Source organism: Drosophila pseudoobscura, chromosome X (assembly GCF_009870125.1).
Source record: "Drosophila pseudoobscura strain MV-25-SWS-2005 chromosome X, UCI_Dpse_MV25, whole genome shotgun sequence".
In the NCBI taxonomy this organism is placed as follows: Eukaryota; Metazoa; Arthropoda; class Insecta; order Diptera; family Drosophilidae; genus Drosophila; species Drosophila pseudoobscura.
The window spans coordinates 16,653,251-16,666,712 of NC_046683.1; the positions used below are offsets into that span (position 1 = coordinate 16,653,251).

At 47.9% G+C, this 13,462-nt stretch overlaps 2 protein-coding genes across 4 annotated transcripts; one reads left to right on the forward strand and one right to left on the reverse strand.

The window, feature by feature from the left end:
- Window positions 1-766: 766 nt before the first annotated feature.
- On the forward strand, window positions 767-2,140 carry LOC6901235 (E3 SUMO-protein ligase PIAS3-like). Of its 2 annotated transcripts, none has more exons than XM_015186029.2 (4): window positions 767-1,262; window positions 1,325-1,520; window positions 1,573-1,798; window positions 1,856-2,140. In XM_015186029.2, exons 1-4 carry the CDS (start codon window positions 1,005-1,007, stop codon window positions 2,034-2,036), a joined length of 861 nt encoding a protein of 286 aa, XP_015041515.1. In that variant the 5' UTR covers window positions 767-1,004; the 3' UTR covers window positions 2,037-2,140. The 2 variants fall into 2 exon arrangements, with proteins under 2 accessions (XP_015041515.1, XP_002133936.2); XM_002133900.3 differs by having other exon boundaries at window positions 768-1,262; window positions 1,322-1,520.
- Window positions 2,141-5,761: 3,621 nt separating this feature from the next.
- On the reverse strand, window positions 5,762-11,993 carry B-H1 (homeobox protein BarH1). Of its 2 annotated transcripts, XM_002133899.3 has the most exons (3): window positions 10,598-11,993; window positions 7,298-7,526; window positions 5,762-7,232 (listed from the first exon to the last, which is right to left on the reverse strand). In XM_002133899.3, the coding sequence occupies exons 1-3, from the start codon at window positions 11,628-11,630 to the stop codon at window positions 6,623-6,625; spliced, it is 1,872 nt and encodes a 623-aa protein (XP_002133935.2). In that variant the 5' UTR covers window positions 11,631-11,993; the 3' UTR covers window positions 5,762-6,622. The 2 variants fall into 2 exon arrangements, with proteins under 2 accessions (XP_002133935.2, XP_015041514.2); XM_015186028.2 differs by lacking the exon at window positions 5,762-7,232 and having other exon boundaries at window positions 7,378-7,526; window positions 10,593-11,993.
- Between the last annotated feature and the right edge of the window lie 1,469 nt (window positions 11,994-13,462).

A 13,462-nucleotide genomic window follows, 5' to 3' on the forward strand; every position in this document is an offset into this window, starting at 1 on the left:
ATATGATTTTTTGGTACAGATCAAAACACAATACAAAGAAAACACTGTATGTTCCAAAATGTATTTGACTTGTGAGACTTGGCTTCTAGAACTGTTGCATGCAATAAGCTGTGAGTCATTGTATGTATTCATTACCAAAACCGCTTTGGTTATCGATATCTTTCAGGGCTGCTTTTGAGATGTTCAAATTTTTTACTGAACTCAACAAAATTTGACCTCTTGTTGTGCAGAGAGATGGTAGAACTAATTCATGGGGGAAACGAGGAAAAAATCCCAAGCGGTAGCCCAGCAATATTGACAGCTGCCTGTATACAACATAACCTAACTTTAAAAAAAAATATACTAGAAAAAAAAATCACGGTATGTTATTTCGGAAGGTGGAGCCTTCGCCCTTTATCCAGAGATTTAAAAAAAGAATACCTCGAATGACGCTTAATAAACGTTCCTTTACGAATAAAATATAAATATATTTTGTTTTGACTTTTCGTAAGTTTCGTAAAATAAATAGCGCAAAAAATAATTATTTTTGTATTTTAAAGCTTCTTCTTTTCTAGATAATAGGCTTTAAAACTAGGTGAGCTACTAGGTACTAAAGTTTTATCGAAAAATGTAAGCTTACCTCTGAAAGAAAACATAAAAATATAAAAGCATATGTTTATTAAGTTCATTAAGTTAAGTTTATTGATAGCTGTATGACATTTTATTTTGCCCGACAAGTTTGCAAAAACAGAGACAGCCTTATTGGAAAAGCAGGCAGTGAGAGCGAGAGATATTTATGCGTCCAGTTGGCTTTCCAATTGTGCCACAAATAGTGCCTCGGATAATCCGGGACACTTGTCTATCATGCCATTCCTCTCGTCGCAGCCTGTTCAAGGCTCTTAACCAACACTAGAAATGTTACACGCGAGTGCCCATATTGAAATCTGACATTTGCAAATGTCAACTCGACACGTGGTCTTGCTGAAAATCTGTGTGGTGTAAAAGTTTGTAATCCGAATGCGATAATGAGCTCGTTTGCCTATTTCGAAATAATCGCCCATCTCATTCCGCCGATTCGGCCTACTATGGAGCACGTGCTCATATGCTTGAATCTAACGGCAGAGAAGATGGATGCAATCAATGAGAGCTACATTTCCGACGCAGATGGCTACGGGGTTCAAGTTCGGCTCTACATTTGGGAAGGTTCAACCGCCCCAACGAACACTTTTCCCGACAACCTGGTCGTCCAAGTGAACGCGCAGCCGTGTGTCGTGCCTGAAACTGTGAGTCTGATCCGTCGTAGCTCGTTTAGTAAACTATTTTATGTTTTATTTCCCCACAGCAGCAGCCCATAGACATTACCGCTAATTTGATACTTGAGCAGTCGCACAATTCCAACAAAATATCGGTGAAATGGTCTTCTGGCGACAGTCGCATCTTTTTTATGTCAGTGCTTTTGGTCAAAAAGCCTTCCGTCAATCAAATGGTAGATCTCATAAGGAACGGACGCATAATGGCAGCGGAGAGTGTTCAAAAAATGTGTATGTTGTTACGGAATTGTGTCGAATTTGAGCTAGCTAAATATTCAGATAGTTTTGCTAGACGATGCCGTCCGCATGACGCCCCACATGCCCACGATGATCTCCCTAAAATGTCCGGTGGGCAAGAAGAAGATTCAGCTGCCCTGTCGCGGGCTGAACTGTTCGCACTTTCTGTGCTTTGACGCCGGTGCTTACCTCGAAATGAACGAGCGTCTGAATACCTGGGAGTGTCCAGTGTGCCACAAGGGGGCCCCTTTCGAGGATCTCGTTATAGACGGGTATGTAAACTCTTTCATTCATTGATTATGAGGAAAATCTGTTTCATTTTTCATCAGCTATTTTTATCATATCCTTAATTCGGGGCTACTGGGGAATGGCGACTTTGAGGTACTGGTCTACAAGGATGGCTCGTGGTGTGCTCCAAGCTCGTTACTCCACAAAAATGTTCTGCCCATTACATATATTACAACAACATCACTAACCAATATTGAAGATGATATTCCACATTCCATTTGAGATCTGATAATATCAATATCATGTTTCATATCCACCGTTTGTACATCCATTTTCCATACAATGTGCATGCAAAATACATATACTCATAACATAGCAATCACAAATGTATGTACTCGTATTTTTTTAAGGAATAAAGATGTCGGAGTCGCCGGGGATAATCACATGTGATTTCATCGCTGAACCGTTTGGAATCGCAAGGGCGACACCCATCCAAAGTGGCGACCCACCGGAGCAACCCTTGTTGATTTTCCTGCTTAACCGAATTGTGGTTGCTGGCGGCTGCTGGCGCTGTGGATGCTGCTGTGGCTGGTCCACCCACAAAAATGTGCGGCTAATTGGATGTCTATGTATGGCGGGAAGCGGATTGCTCTGCCTGACTGGGCGGCTGGAGTGGGAGTGTGTGTGTGCGTGTGTGTGTGTGTGTGTTTGTGTTTGTGTGGCAGGTCTTTGACAGTCGGCGGCTGATTTCCATGCAAATTGATGTTACAGCACAGTAAGCAGGCAATATTTCTGCTTCATTTCATAAATGCGTCCAGGGCCAATACACCAGTCCCCAATCGCAAGTCCCCAACGGCATCCATCCATCAGCTGGCAAAGTTTGCATATCAAACGTTTCCACGAGGAGGCTGGGATGTCATTGCTGCTGGTGCTTATGATGGTGACGATGACGGCAATGGCGATGGCGATGGCGCTGGCGATGGCGATGGCGATGACGGCAGTGGCATTGGCAATGGTGAGGCGGCTGTTGACGTGTTTGCTGCTCTTCCTTAATTTATACATGAATCTACAGCCAATTTGTTTAACTCGCAATTTCGGTTCAATATATACAGACATATGTGTACACACATAATCGAACAAATATCTACATATCTGTACATACATATGCATGTCTGTGCATTTGTCCATGTACCTACACACTCTTATAATTTGTATAATCGAATTTTAGCGGATCGAGAGCTGTGATTTTTTGTAAGACATATTAAGTTTAATTATATTCAAGAATAAGGATACCCTGTTTCTTTAGCTGTGGTCTCCCCATCAGTCCATGTTATCTGATACATAATAAAAACGAACGTTGTGAGTTGCTGCTGCGACCGCAACTCTACATTTATACCCGATACAGAGTTAGTATGGCTCTCCTCCTCCAGACGGCGCTAATATTGAACGACACGACAAAGAGTGCGTGCGAGAGGGACAGAAAATCAGTCTGAGCGTGACGTCACGGGCGGAAGGGGGTGGGGCGAAATTCTGAGATATACGTTTTATAGGGAGATCTAACAGAAGTGCGGATACCAAATTTGGTTACTCTAGCCTTAATCGTCTCTGAGATTTATGGATGCCCCAGATTTTCGTCCTTTGCGGGGGTGTGTGGAAGGGGGTGTGGCGAAATGTTGACACAAAATGGTCAAGGTCCGATATCACAGGAGTGTGGATACCAAATTTGGTTGCTCTAGCTTTTATGGGTTCTGAGATCCTTGAACTCATATTTTGCAATTGGCAAAACCGACCATGAAACGTGTGTGTTAGAGAGAGACAGAGCGAGAAAGAATGAAATTGTTTTCCTGACTCTGGCTATAATAATTATACTATGTGGTGCAGATTTTGCACTCTACAAGATATAATGACGATCATATGATCATATAATCATCCTCTACGTATCTTTGAAATTATGGATGCCACAGATTTTCGCCCTTTGTGGAGGCGGAAGTGGGCGGGGCGAAGTTTTGAAATATTTTTGTAGCAGTGACACAGAAGTCTGGATTCAAAACATCGTTGCTCTAGCTCTTATAGTCTTTGTGCTCTAGGCGCTGAAGAGGACGGACAGATGGACGGACGGACGGACGGACGGACGGACGGACGGACGGACGGACGGACAGACGGCCAGACAGACAGGGCTCAATCGACTCGGCTTTTGATGCTGATCAAGAATATATATACTTTATGGGGTCGGAAACGATTCCTTCTGGTCGTTACACACATCCACTTTTACCACAAATCTAATATACCCCAATGCTCATTTTGAGTATCGGGTATAAAAATACTGTCCATTAAAATATCTCTAAACTCTAGTCAACAGACAGACACGGGCCTCCATTCCCGCCTATGTTCTAGACCATGCAGCCGATTCTCTGATGTTCATAATAAAAACATCCTTGATCAGCATTAACTACCGAGTCTATATAACCATGAAATGAATGTGCATGTATGTAGATCTATCTGTGTTTTATTCTATCGTCGAAATTCCAGGGTATCCGATTGGGTAGAGCTTTGTGGAGAGGCTTGCCAATACTATTGTTGGGCTAATGTCCTTGTGCTACCCAGAAGAAAGCCGCCCCTCCGTTCCCGTCACAATTTTTGTTGTTTGGATCAGAAAATTGTTTTAGCTGCTTTTTTATTGCTCGCAATAATTAGCAAACGGGCAACCTACTGAAACAGCGATCGTGTTTAATTGAGCGTGCCCCGGCAAGGCCAGAGAGTTTCTGTTTTGTGTCATTTGTCTTTAATGAAAGGTTGCCCTCTGGCCAAGCCAGACCAGAGACCAGACCAGAGCAGAGCAGAGCAGAGCAGAGGCAGGCCGCTTATTGTGTTGTTGTCATTGTTTCATTGTCCTACCAAGCGTCTCTTTTGTTTTAAGCCAACAGCAATTTGAACATTGCGGCCAATTTGTCGATGAAGGCGCAAAAACACAAGAAACGGCAGAAACACAGAACAAAACACGCGTGCTGGTGTCCCCATGGGCAGGGCCAGGGACAGGCACAGGGAGAGGGAGAGGGACAGGCACAGGGAGAGGGACAGCAGCGACTGCTGCATACCCTAAACGGCGAGCGACCATTAACCATGAACAGATGCACTCCTCTGACTACTGGTACGGACTATTCCTGGACATGGAACATGGACACGTTTAAGTACATGTTCGACACTATTTTAGGTATGAAAATAATCTACATAATCTACTAGTTCTTTACTATTTTGGATATCTAAATGCCACCCAATGAGTAGTTAATATTTACTGATTCGTGGAACGATCAGATCTTACATTTAAAGCGGAATATCATCTTCAATTCGCTAAAGAAATCTTCATTGTGAGTCCCGAATAATGGTCCTCAATGCCATTACGCCTAGGAATTCAAGGATTCATCGCTCTCCATAGATTACTCACGGACCCACTTAGCGTGGGTTTCGATGGGTTCTACTCTACCTTGGTTGGCCGTTTTTCGCCCTCTCGGTCCTCTGGGTCGCTGCCAGTCAGCTGTCCGGGTATCCTTGGCTCTGGACTTCAAGGATCGTTTGGCTGGTCTTGCCTGCAGCGCTGCTTGCATGCGAGCACGCAAGGCGTTTGGGCCGGCGAGGCAGGGGGGAGGGGACATGGTCAAAGCTGTTCAAGACAACCTTTCCTGTCCTGTTCCCCCGTCCTGGCTGTCCCGGCTGTCCTGCTGTTTTGGCCAACTGGTGGCCAACGGCAGTTATTCAATATATCAACTTTTTGGCCTAATAAATGCACTAATTGCGGTTAAATGCATTTTGCATGCAATTATTATCATTAGGGGTTGGCTCGCACGTCGTCGTCTCTTTCCTCTCCCCTGCCATGCCACCACCCTCCATCCTTTGTAAATTGTTTCTGTTGGTCATTATTTTAATTGCCCCCGGGGCACGTTGGTGGCAAAAACCCACACCCACCCCCACCCCCAACCATTACCCCAAGGAGCGATGCTTTATTTTCAGATTATTATCTTTTATTTAGACAAAAAATTATATATAGACAAAAAAAAGTCGAATACTTTACATATTACAATTACAACGATTATAGAACTAAGCTAAAAAAAAATTTCTTTCATATTTCTACCCGAACATTAACATTTAGTTGTTGTTGCTGTTGTTGTTGTTGGTGATAATACATTTTGTGGTTAGGCTTTTGCTTTCTTTTTTTGGCTGCTAATTTTTACAACATTCAAATAAATTAATAGTATTCTACATCATTTTGTTCACGATTATGTTACATAGTATAAAATGAGTTGTTTTGTGAATAAATTACTTAGATCAAATCAAATAAATAAGGCAAGCACACACACACACACACACATATACGGTTATATACACACAGACACGCACGCACACAGAGAAAAGCGCAAGGGCCAAGGGCCGGAGGGTTATGCGGGGCTCTGGATTCGCAATTCGGAGACTATTCATGACTATTCAAATCATTTGAATTGTGGGATTTTAAATACTCTTTAACGAAGCAAGTTTTTCAAAACGTATCGCAATATTTTGGTTTGTGGAATCGAAGCCTTGGAATATATGAAAAATGAATATAAATGGGAGCTTTGTTGGGAAATAAATATAAAAATGTCCAGGAAATACATACAGATATGAGCATTATGATCTTACAAAAGGTATAGCACTCGAATTGTATTTGCATTTGAGCTTTGCGTGGCATGGGGATGAAATATCACGATCCGGCCCCGCATAACCCCACTAATACACACAACACATACAGATACGAATGCGGGATACAAAAGCACACATAACACACACACACACATATGTAAGTACATGTCCATTTAGCTCTCCGAAGGCGCTGCTTCCTCTCAGACCTGGATCTGATCCTCGTCGTCCGACTGGGCCTGCGAGCAACTGTCCACCGAGCGTCCCGGCGGACTGCCCGGATTGAGCGTGGGACTCGGCGTCGAGGGCGGATGCGGTGGCGATGCGGAGGCGGAGACGGAGACGGAGGGGGGTACGCCGAGCATGGGCGGGCTGCTGGCCAACGGCTTGAGTGGGCCGCCAGGGGCCGGGACCGAGGACGCTGGCGGCGGACCATTGGCGGCGGCTGCGGCAGCTGCTGCATTCTGGTAATAGCTGCTCAGGGACGACAGCGAGCTTGATGCGGACAGGTGGGAGAAGGGGGCAGTGGAGGCGGAAGCGAGCGGGCCGACACTGGGCACGCCGGCGTACAGGTTGTAGGGCAGGGGCTTCTGCATGGCGGCGGCAGCGGCTGCCTGGCGGTAGTAGATGTCAATGCTGGTGTGAGGCGTTGGCCCGTGCGCGGCAGCCGCAGCGGCCCCAGCGCCGGCCGCAGCCGCATACGGCCAGGCGCCCAGGTACGGAGATCCCCCGTACAGCCGCTGGAAGGCCGCAAAGTTTCCGGCCTCGGCGAGCAGCTCCAGACCCACCGCCGTCTGGCGCTTCCACTTGGTTCTGAGAGAGAGAGAGACTGCTTTAGGGTGGTGCTCGCATCGGGGTCACCAGGTGGGGAGACCTACCTTCTGTTCTGGTACCAGGTCTTCACCTGGCAGTCGCTCAGATCCAGCTTGTGGGCCAGCTCCTGGCGCTCTTGAACGCTCAGGTACTTCTGCCGCTCGAAGGACTTCTCCAGCGTCTGCAGCTGGTGGTCGGTGAAGGCGGTGCGGGCCTTGCGCTGCTTTTTACTTAGTCCGCTCATGTCGTTGGTGGAGCCGCTCTTGATGCTGTTACCATCATCGTCCTTGCCGCCTGGAAGAAAGAGTCGAGCATTATAGCAAATACAAACATACATAGGATTTGATTCATGGACAACATTTATCCATTAAAATAATACTGGTATAATAATGATTTCTTCTAAAACCCCCCTTGATGTGTTTTTGGAACAACGCTTTTCATACAAAAGTTTCCCAAGCAATTCATGTAATTACATTAGATGCAATTGTCAGCCAGTCACTACAATCTTCTACAAGGTGATGCCATTTAAAGGTCTAAAAGGTTGTACTCAAATTCGAATTAATCATCTCATCCTTCGATCTATGAAGGGAAGGTCCTACTTGGGCCCGCCAGTTTACGGGAAATGTGTGTATACTCGTAGTTCATGGCCAGTCTTCGCATCCCGGGGCCAGTCGCCGTGGCAGTTGCAGTTGCAGTTACAGTTAGAGCCTCGTTTATGGCCACGCAATTGCCGCTTCCGCTCACAAAGCGGTTGCCCTCCGTCCTGCCCCGCATCGGCGCTTCGTGTGTGCAAGTGTAATAAAAATGTGTAGCAAAATGTCTAAACTTGCCCCAGCAGAGAGGGAGCGTGCTCACCCCTTTGCCGTCGTCTGAGAGGTTTCTTTAGGCCCGCTTTTCCACCTTTTCCGCGAGTTCCGCGAGTTCCGCGAGTTCCGAAGCCGCGGGGCCAGGCGCTGCTCGTTTGCCTTTTAGTACATAGAATTTATGTAAATTCATCCGATTGCGGTTCGCCGATAAGCGAGAGCCAGTTTTTTGGGCCACGGTCAGGAGGGGCTCCTCACGCGGAAAACTCTCAAGCGTTAAATTATTTAAAACGAAAATTTGCCAAGTGCCACACTCGGAGGCAGTCAGAGGTGCTCAGCGCGGAGTGGCGGGGTGAACGGGCTCAGCGAAAGACGAGAGGGGGTTCTGCAGAGGCAGAAGACGTTGAAGAAATCAGTATTTTGCCAGAATTTGAAATAGCTTTCAATTGATATTATGGCTAGATTTAGAATTATTTACAAATTGGAAATTATCCCCCATATGGTCTAGAGGGAACCCCCTAAACAGATAAAACTAAGACGATAAATGCCTAATTGCAACGATAAATAAGCGACAATAATGCAATTGAATAAAACTCATTTACAATTACAGCAAATTACTCACGAATGCTGGAATTGCCGCCTCGTTAGTTTATTGATTTGCAGGCGATAATTTGCCGAGCAGCTGATTGACATTTCAGAGAAAGCGTTTTCGCAATTAAAACGAACACTAAAGGTCAATTAATCGCAAACAATGCTTGTTGCCATCAGAAAAACACTAATTGAATTACTCTGGACCCGGACAATTCCGAAAAATGGTTTTGAAAAGCTGCTAGCAGATTGCCAGTGTTTCAAAAAGGTGCATTAATATTTTTTAAAATTAAAATTATCAATATTTTCGTCCTTTGACTTTTTTTTTGTTCGTAATTTCCTCGATTCCATCGGCAATCGAGCGACGAATTCATTCGAATTGATGGATTCCAGCTTTCTCTGCCTGGAGGCGAATCATTTAGCCCCAGAGACAGAGAGCGATAGAGAGAGAGAGAGGGGGCAGTGCAGTCCCAAAGGGAGTGAGAGGGAGTAGTGGACGCGACTACCGTTTATAAAATTGCAATTGGCAACAGGAAATTGCCGTAATAAATGCCACAAAACAGAGACCAGATGCAGCCGGCCTGGCCCAAAGAGCAGTGCCAGAGAGCCAGATGAGCGGCGAGCGAGTGGAGATCGGAGTGGAGTGTGGGGTCTGGGGATGAGCAAACAGACTGCAACATTTTTATCTGTTTTGCTGTTGTCGTTGCAACAGCAATAACTGCTGCCATGGGGCATCTATTAAAAGGGTTAAATGCATTTTTATAACAATTTCCACAATTAAATGATTGTCAGGGACGCAGAGAGGCCATGTGTGGGGCAGTGCGTGAGAGAGGTACACACACAGACAGATAGAGAGAGGAACCGCCAGATAGAGAGAGAGAGGGAGAGAGAGAGAGACATGTAATTATTTGAGATTTGTTTTTTGCTGCGTTTTTAAACAGCATTTTGTTGCTGCTTTCCCCCAGAGAGCCGCCAGCTCTGCCCTACCCCTCGAAAAAGGCCACGCCCCCCACTCTGCCATAATGGGCTGTTGCAGTGCAGGTGCATGCCCCCCAACGGGCGGACTGGGGAGCCAGAAAGGGGGGCCTCAGAAGCTTCGCAATGACGCAAACAAAGCGTGAAAATGTACGTTTTTTTTTTCTGTACCACAGCCGCAACATCAGGTGGAAAAACTACTAAAGCAGCAGACTCGAGAATGTAAAACGGTCATGCAATCGTTTTTACAGTTTGTTTTCCAAAGCGACATCAAAACAGAGCGCGCGCGCCCCAACAGCCCCAACAGCCCCCCCTCTTCACCATGGGAAGCGCCTCACGCCTAACAAAAGATTTAGGCAACGAACTTGAATCTACGAGTAAGTACTTGGGCCTCAATTGATTTAGTTTTGATTTCCATACAGCACTTGCCGAACTACAGTACGTTTCGAAACCATATACTCGGGCTTTGACCGCAGGGAAACTACTCAAAATCGTACGAGCAGAAGTCAAGCGAAATATACAATTGGGTTTCCTTAATATTCAGCTCAAGGTACTGCAGATGGTCTATAGAGTTATTATTGTTAAAATAGTTTCCATAGCACAGACTGTATTTTAATATCTAGCCCTGGAGAAGTGGTGTCTCTGGGAGACCTTTGTATATGCTGTAAAAAGCTCTCTGATGACTCCAACTTCCACGCTAGATATTAGAGATCTAGAAATCCCCTTTTCCAGTACACGGGAAACCCTGAGACTAGGTTTTCCAACTACTACTCCATCGAAATTATCATGGTCATGTTTTCCATTAATATTTCACTTCTTCTTCCTGTAAAAGACTGTTCTGAGGACTATTTGAAACTTCAAAGATTACCGCACAAAAATGACACTCCATCAATAATGCGGCTATCTGCAGGTTGTTGCCTGTAAAATCTTGTGCTCTAGACCAACTCCCGTCCCCCCCCCCCCCCGCCAGTCCCCAAATAGTACAGAGGCTCACCTCACCATTACTACAAACGCTGTGATCGTCCATGTGTCCGCTGCCACTGCCGCCGGCGCCTCCATTGCGGCTGCCCGCCTCATCGCTGTCGCAGTCCTCGTTCTCCTCGTGGTAGTCGCTGCTATCGTCCAGCTCCGCGCCCGTCGGTGCACCCACAGCTCCGCCACCCACTCCAGGGCCCACTCCAGCTGCGGCTGCTGCCGCTGCTGCGGCTGCGGCGGCGGCGGCTGCTGCTGCATTGTTGCGTGCTGCGGCGGCGGCGGCGGCTGCCGCGTAATGCTGCTGCATGGCCGCTGCATACTGGGCTACGTTGAGGCCATTGGAGCCCATTTGGGTGGCGGCGCCACCGCCACCGACACCGCCACTGCCGCCACCGCTGGTGCCGATGCCGACCGACGGGGCGAAGTGGTTCAGCTTGGCGTGCGGATGATGCACCAGCGCATGCGGATGCGGATGCTGGTGCGAGTGCTGGTGCTGGTGCGGATGCGGATGTGGGTGATGTAGTGGCAGAGGGGCGGCCACTGTCGGTGGTGCTGCGACGGCTGCAGGTGGTCCAGCTCCCGCTCCCGCCACCGCTGATCCCCCCGATGCTGGCGGGGCTATCGCTGTCTCCAGGTGCTCCAGCTCGTTGTTGTTGCTGTTGCTGTGGCTGTGGGTGGGACTGCTGTCCCCGCTCGAGCTGGAGTTGTTGTTGTTGTGGCTGCTGCTGTTGTTGTTGTTATTCTGGTGGTGGTGGTGCTGCTGCTGCTTGTAGAACGCGGCCGCTGCACTGCCCGCCAAGATGTCGTTGATCATGAACCGGGAGCGATTCGGCTTGAGGTTCGACGAGGTGGTCGACATGTTAACCGCCGGCGGCTGCAGGCCCGGGTAGTGGTGGTGCAGCGGGTGGTGGGGGTGGTGGTGTTGGTGGCTCAGCTGGTGGTGGGCCAGCGCGTGCAGCGGGTGGGGCAGTCCGTGCAGCTGATGGTGCAGCTGTGGATGGTGCACTGGGGGCGTCTCGCTGGGCGACTGGGTGAGTATGCCCATCGAGTCTTTCATTTCCTTAGCACAAAACACACGCTTTTCGATTTTCCGCGCTTCCCGCGTCTCCTCTTCCCCCCCGCTCAAGTTCCACTTCACTCCGCGTCCGGCCACACGTTTTGGGGGCCCAGAAACAAACAAAAAATTCCACCGACTGCTCTGTCACGCTCACTGTTTTTGGACCTCTGGAACTGCGCTCTGGGCCTGGGCCTTAGAGTTTATTTCGAGTCTTTTCCGTCTGCGGCGGTGGAAACGTCGTGCGCGCTGTGGCTGCCAAAACGAGACTGAACCGCACCTGCGAGCGCAGCCTCAGCCTCAGCCTTTGCCTTTGCCTCTACCGCTGCCGCAGTCCGCTCTCGGTCTCGGTCTCAGTCTCGCTTTTCAGTCAGGGCGGCAGCGGCAGAGCCGACGGCGGCGGCGGCGGCGTCGGCAACAATTTTGCCACTTTGTCATAGGTGGGGTGGTGGCTTTGGCTTCCAGCAGCAGCGGTGGTGGCTCGTTGCCCGGGCCCGGGCTGGAGCGAGAGCGAGAGCGCTGTAGTGCTTGACGTGGCTCAGTCTCTCTCTCCGTTTGCGTGTTGCCGTCTCATTAGCCGTCCTGCTCTGGCTTAGGCGCCATGTTGTGAGCGAGCTGCTGGCCGGTGAGCGGCGGCCGAACCCACCACGTCGACCGAGCTCTGAGCCGTGGTGGGTTTCGCTCTCTCTCTCTCTCTGGGTCTCTTGGTCTCAGTTTTTATGGCAACTCGTCGGCGAAACTGTGGCAAATGTCGGTCAAATGCCCTCGGAGCTATAATATTGAAACGATTGGAGTCTCTTCCTGTGCTGCTTCTGCAGTCTTCTCCTGCATCCTTCATCTGCTTCTATCTGATGATTTTGGATGATTGCATGGAGTGGGCGGGACAGTGCCGGAGCATCAAAATGGCGCTATAACGGGGTCGAGGAGTATTTGGGTTCAAACTGTAGTTTGATAAATATCGGAAAACTTGTGGGAGTTTGAATTATCCGATGAGGATTCGACATTAAGGTCTATGGTTTTATACGATCTAGAACTGGCTTTAAAGATTATTTATTTAATTTTTTGGCTATTTTTGGAATTACTTTGACTACTTATTTAAATTATTCGGGTATTTTGCTGGGTAATATGCATTTTTCGTCCTGCTCTCTCCTGCCTCGCATCAATATTTATCTTGAAAGGCTGCCAAGAAATGATTTTTCGATTTGCGGATGCTGATATCTGATCTGAATCTGAACAAAGAAAGTCAATAAATGTGTTAGCATTAACTGGCAAACAAAACAGACTAATTATGTGGATGGACATGGTCTGATCAATAGATATGATATGATATGATATCACATGATAGATAAATATGCGGCTGGATGGATGCGGACAACTGTTAAACAGTTCGCAGAAGATAGAGGGGTGGGAAGAGGAGGCTTCCTGCAGCGACCGGAAAATACGGTCCGCCGAATGCATGCCCAAGAGCAGAGCCTGGCAACTGTCCAGGCAGCAGGGCGGTGGTCAGTGGCATAAGGCAGAAGGCAGTAACCATCGAGTGACTGGTAACTGGTAGCTGGTCAAAGGCGGAGACAACTGCGCATTGCGGTTTGGCCGCAGTTTTTACGAGCAGTACATTTGTTTTTCACATTTTGCTGGCTCGTAGGAGCTGGGAGCCGGGGGTCGGGAGCTGCTGTTGTGCGAGCACAATTATTATAAGCATTCAATTGGAATTGCTATTTGGCATTGGCATTGGCATGGGCATAGGCATAGGCATTGTCCGTGGTATTCGCATTCACATTCGGATTCGACCGCAGAACGCAAAACGCACGCGAAGGGAGTGGAGTGGAGTGGAG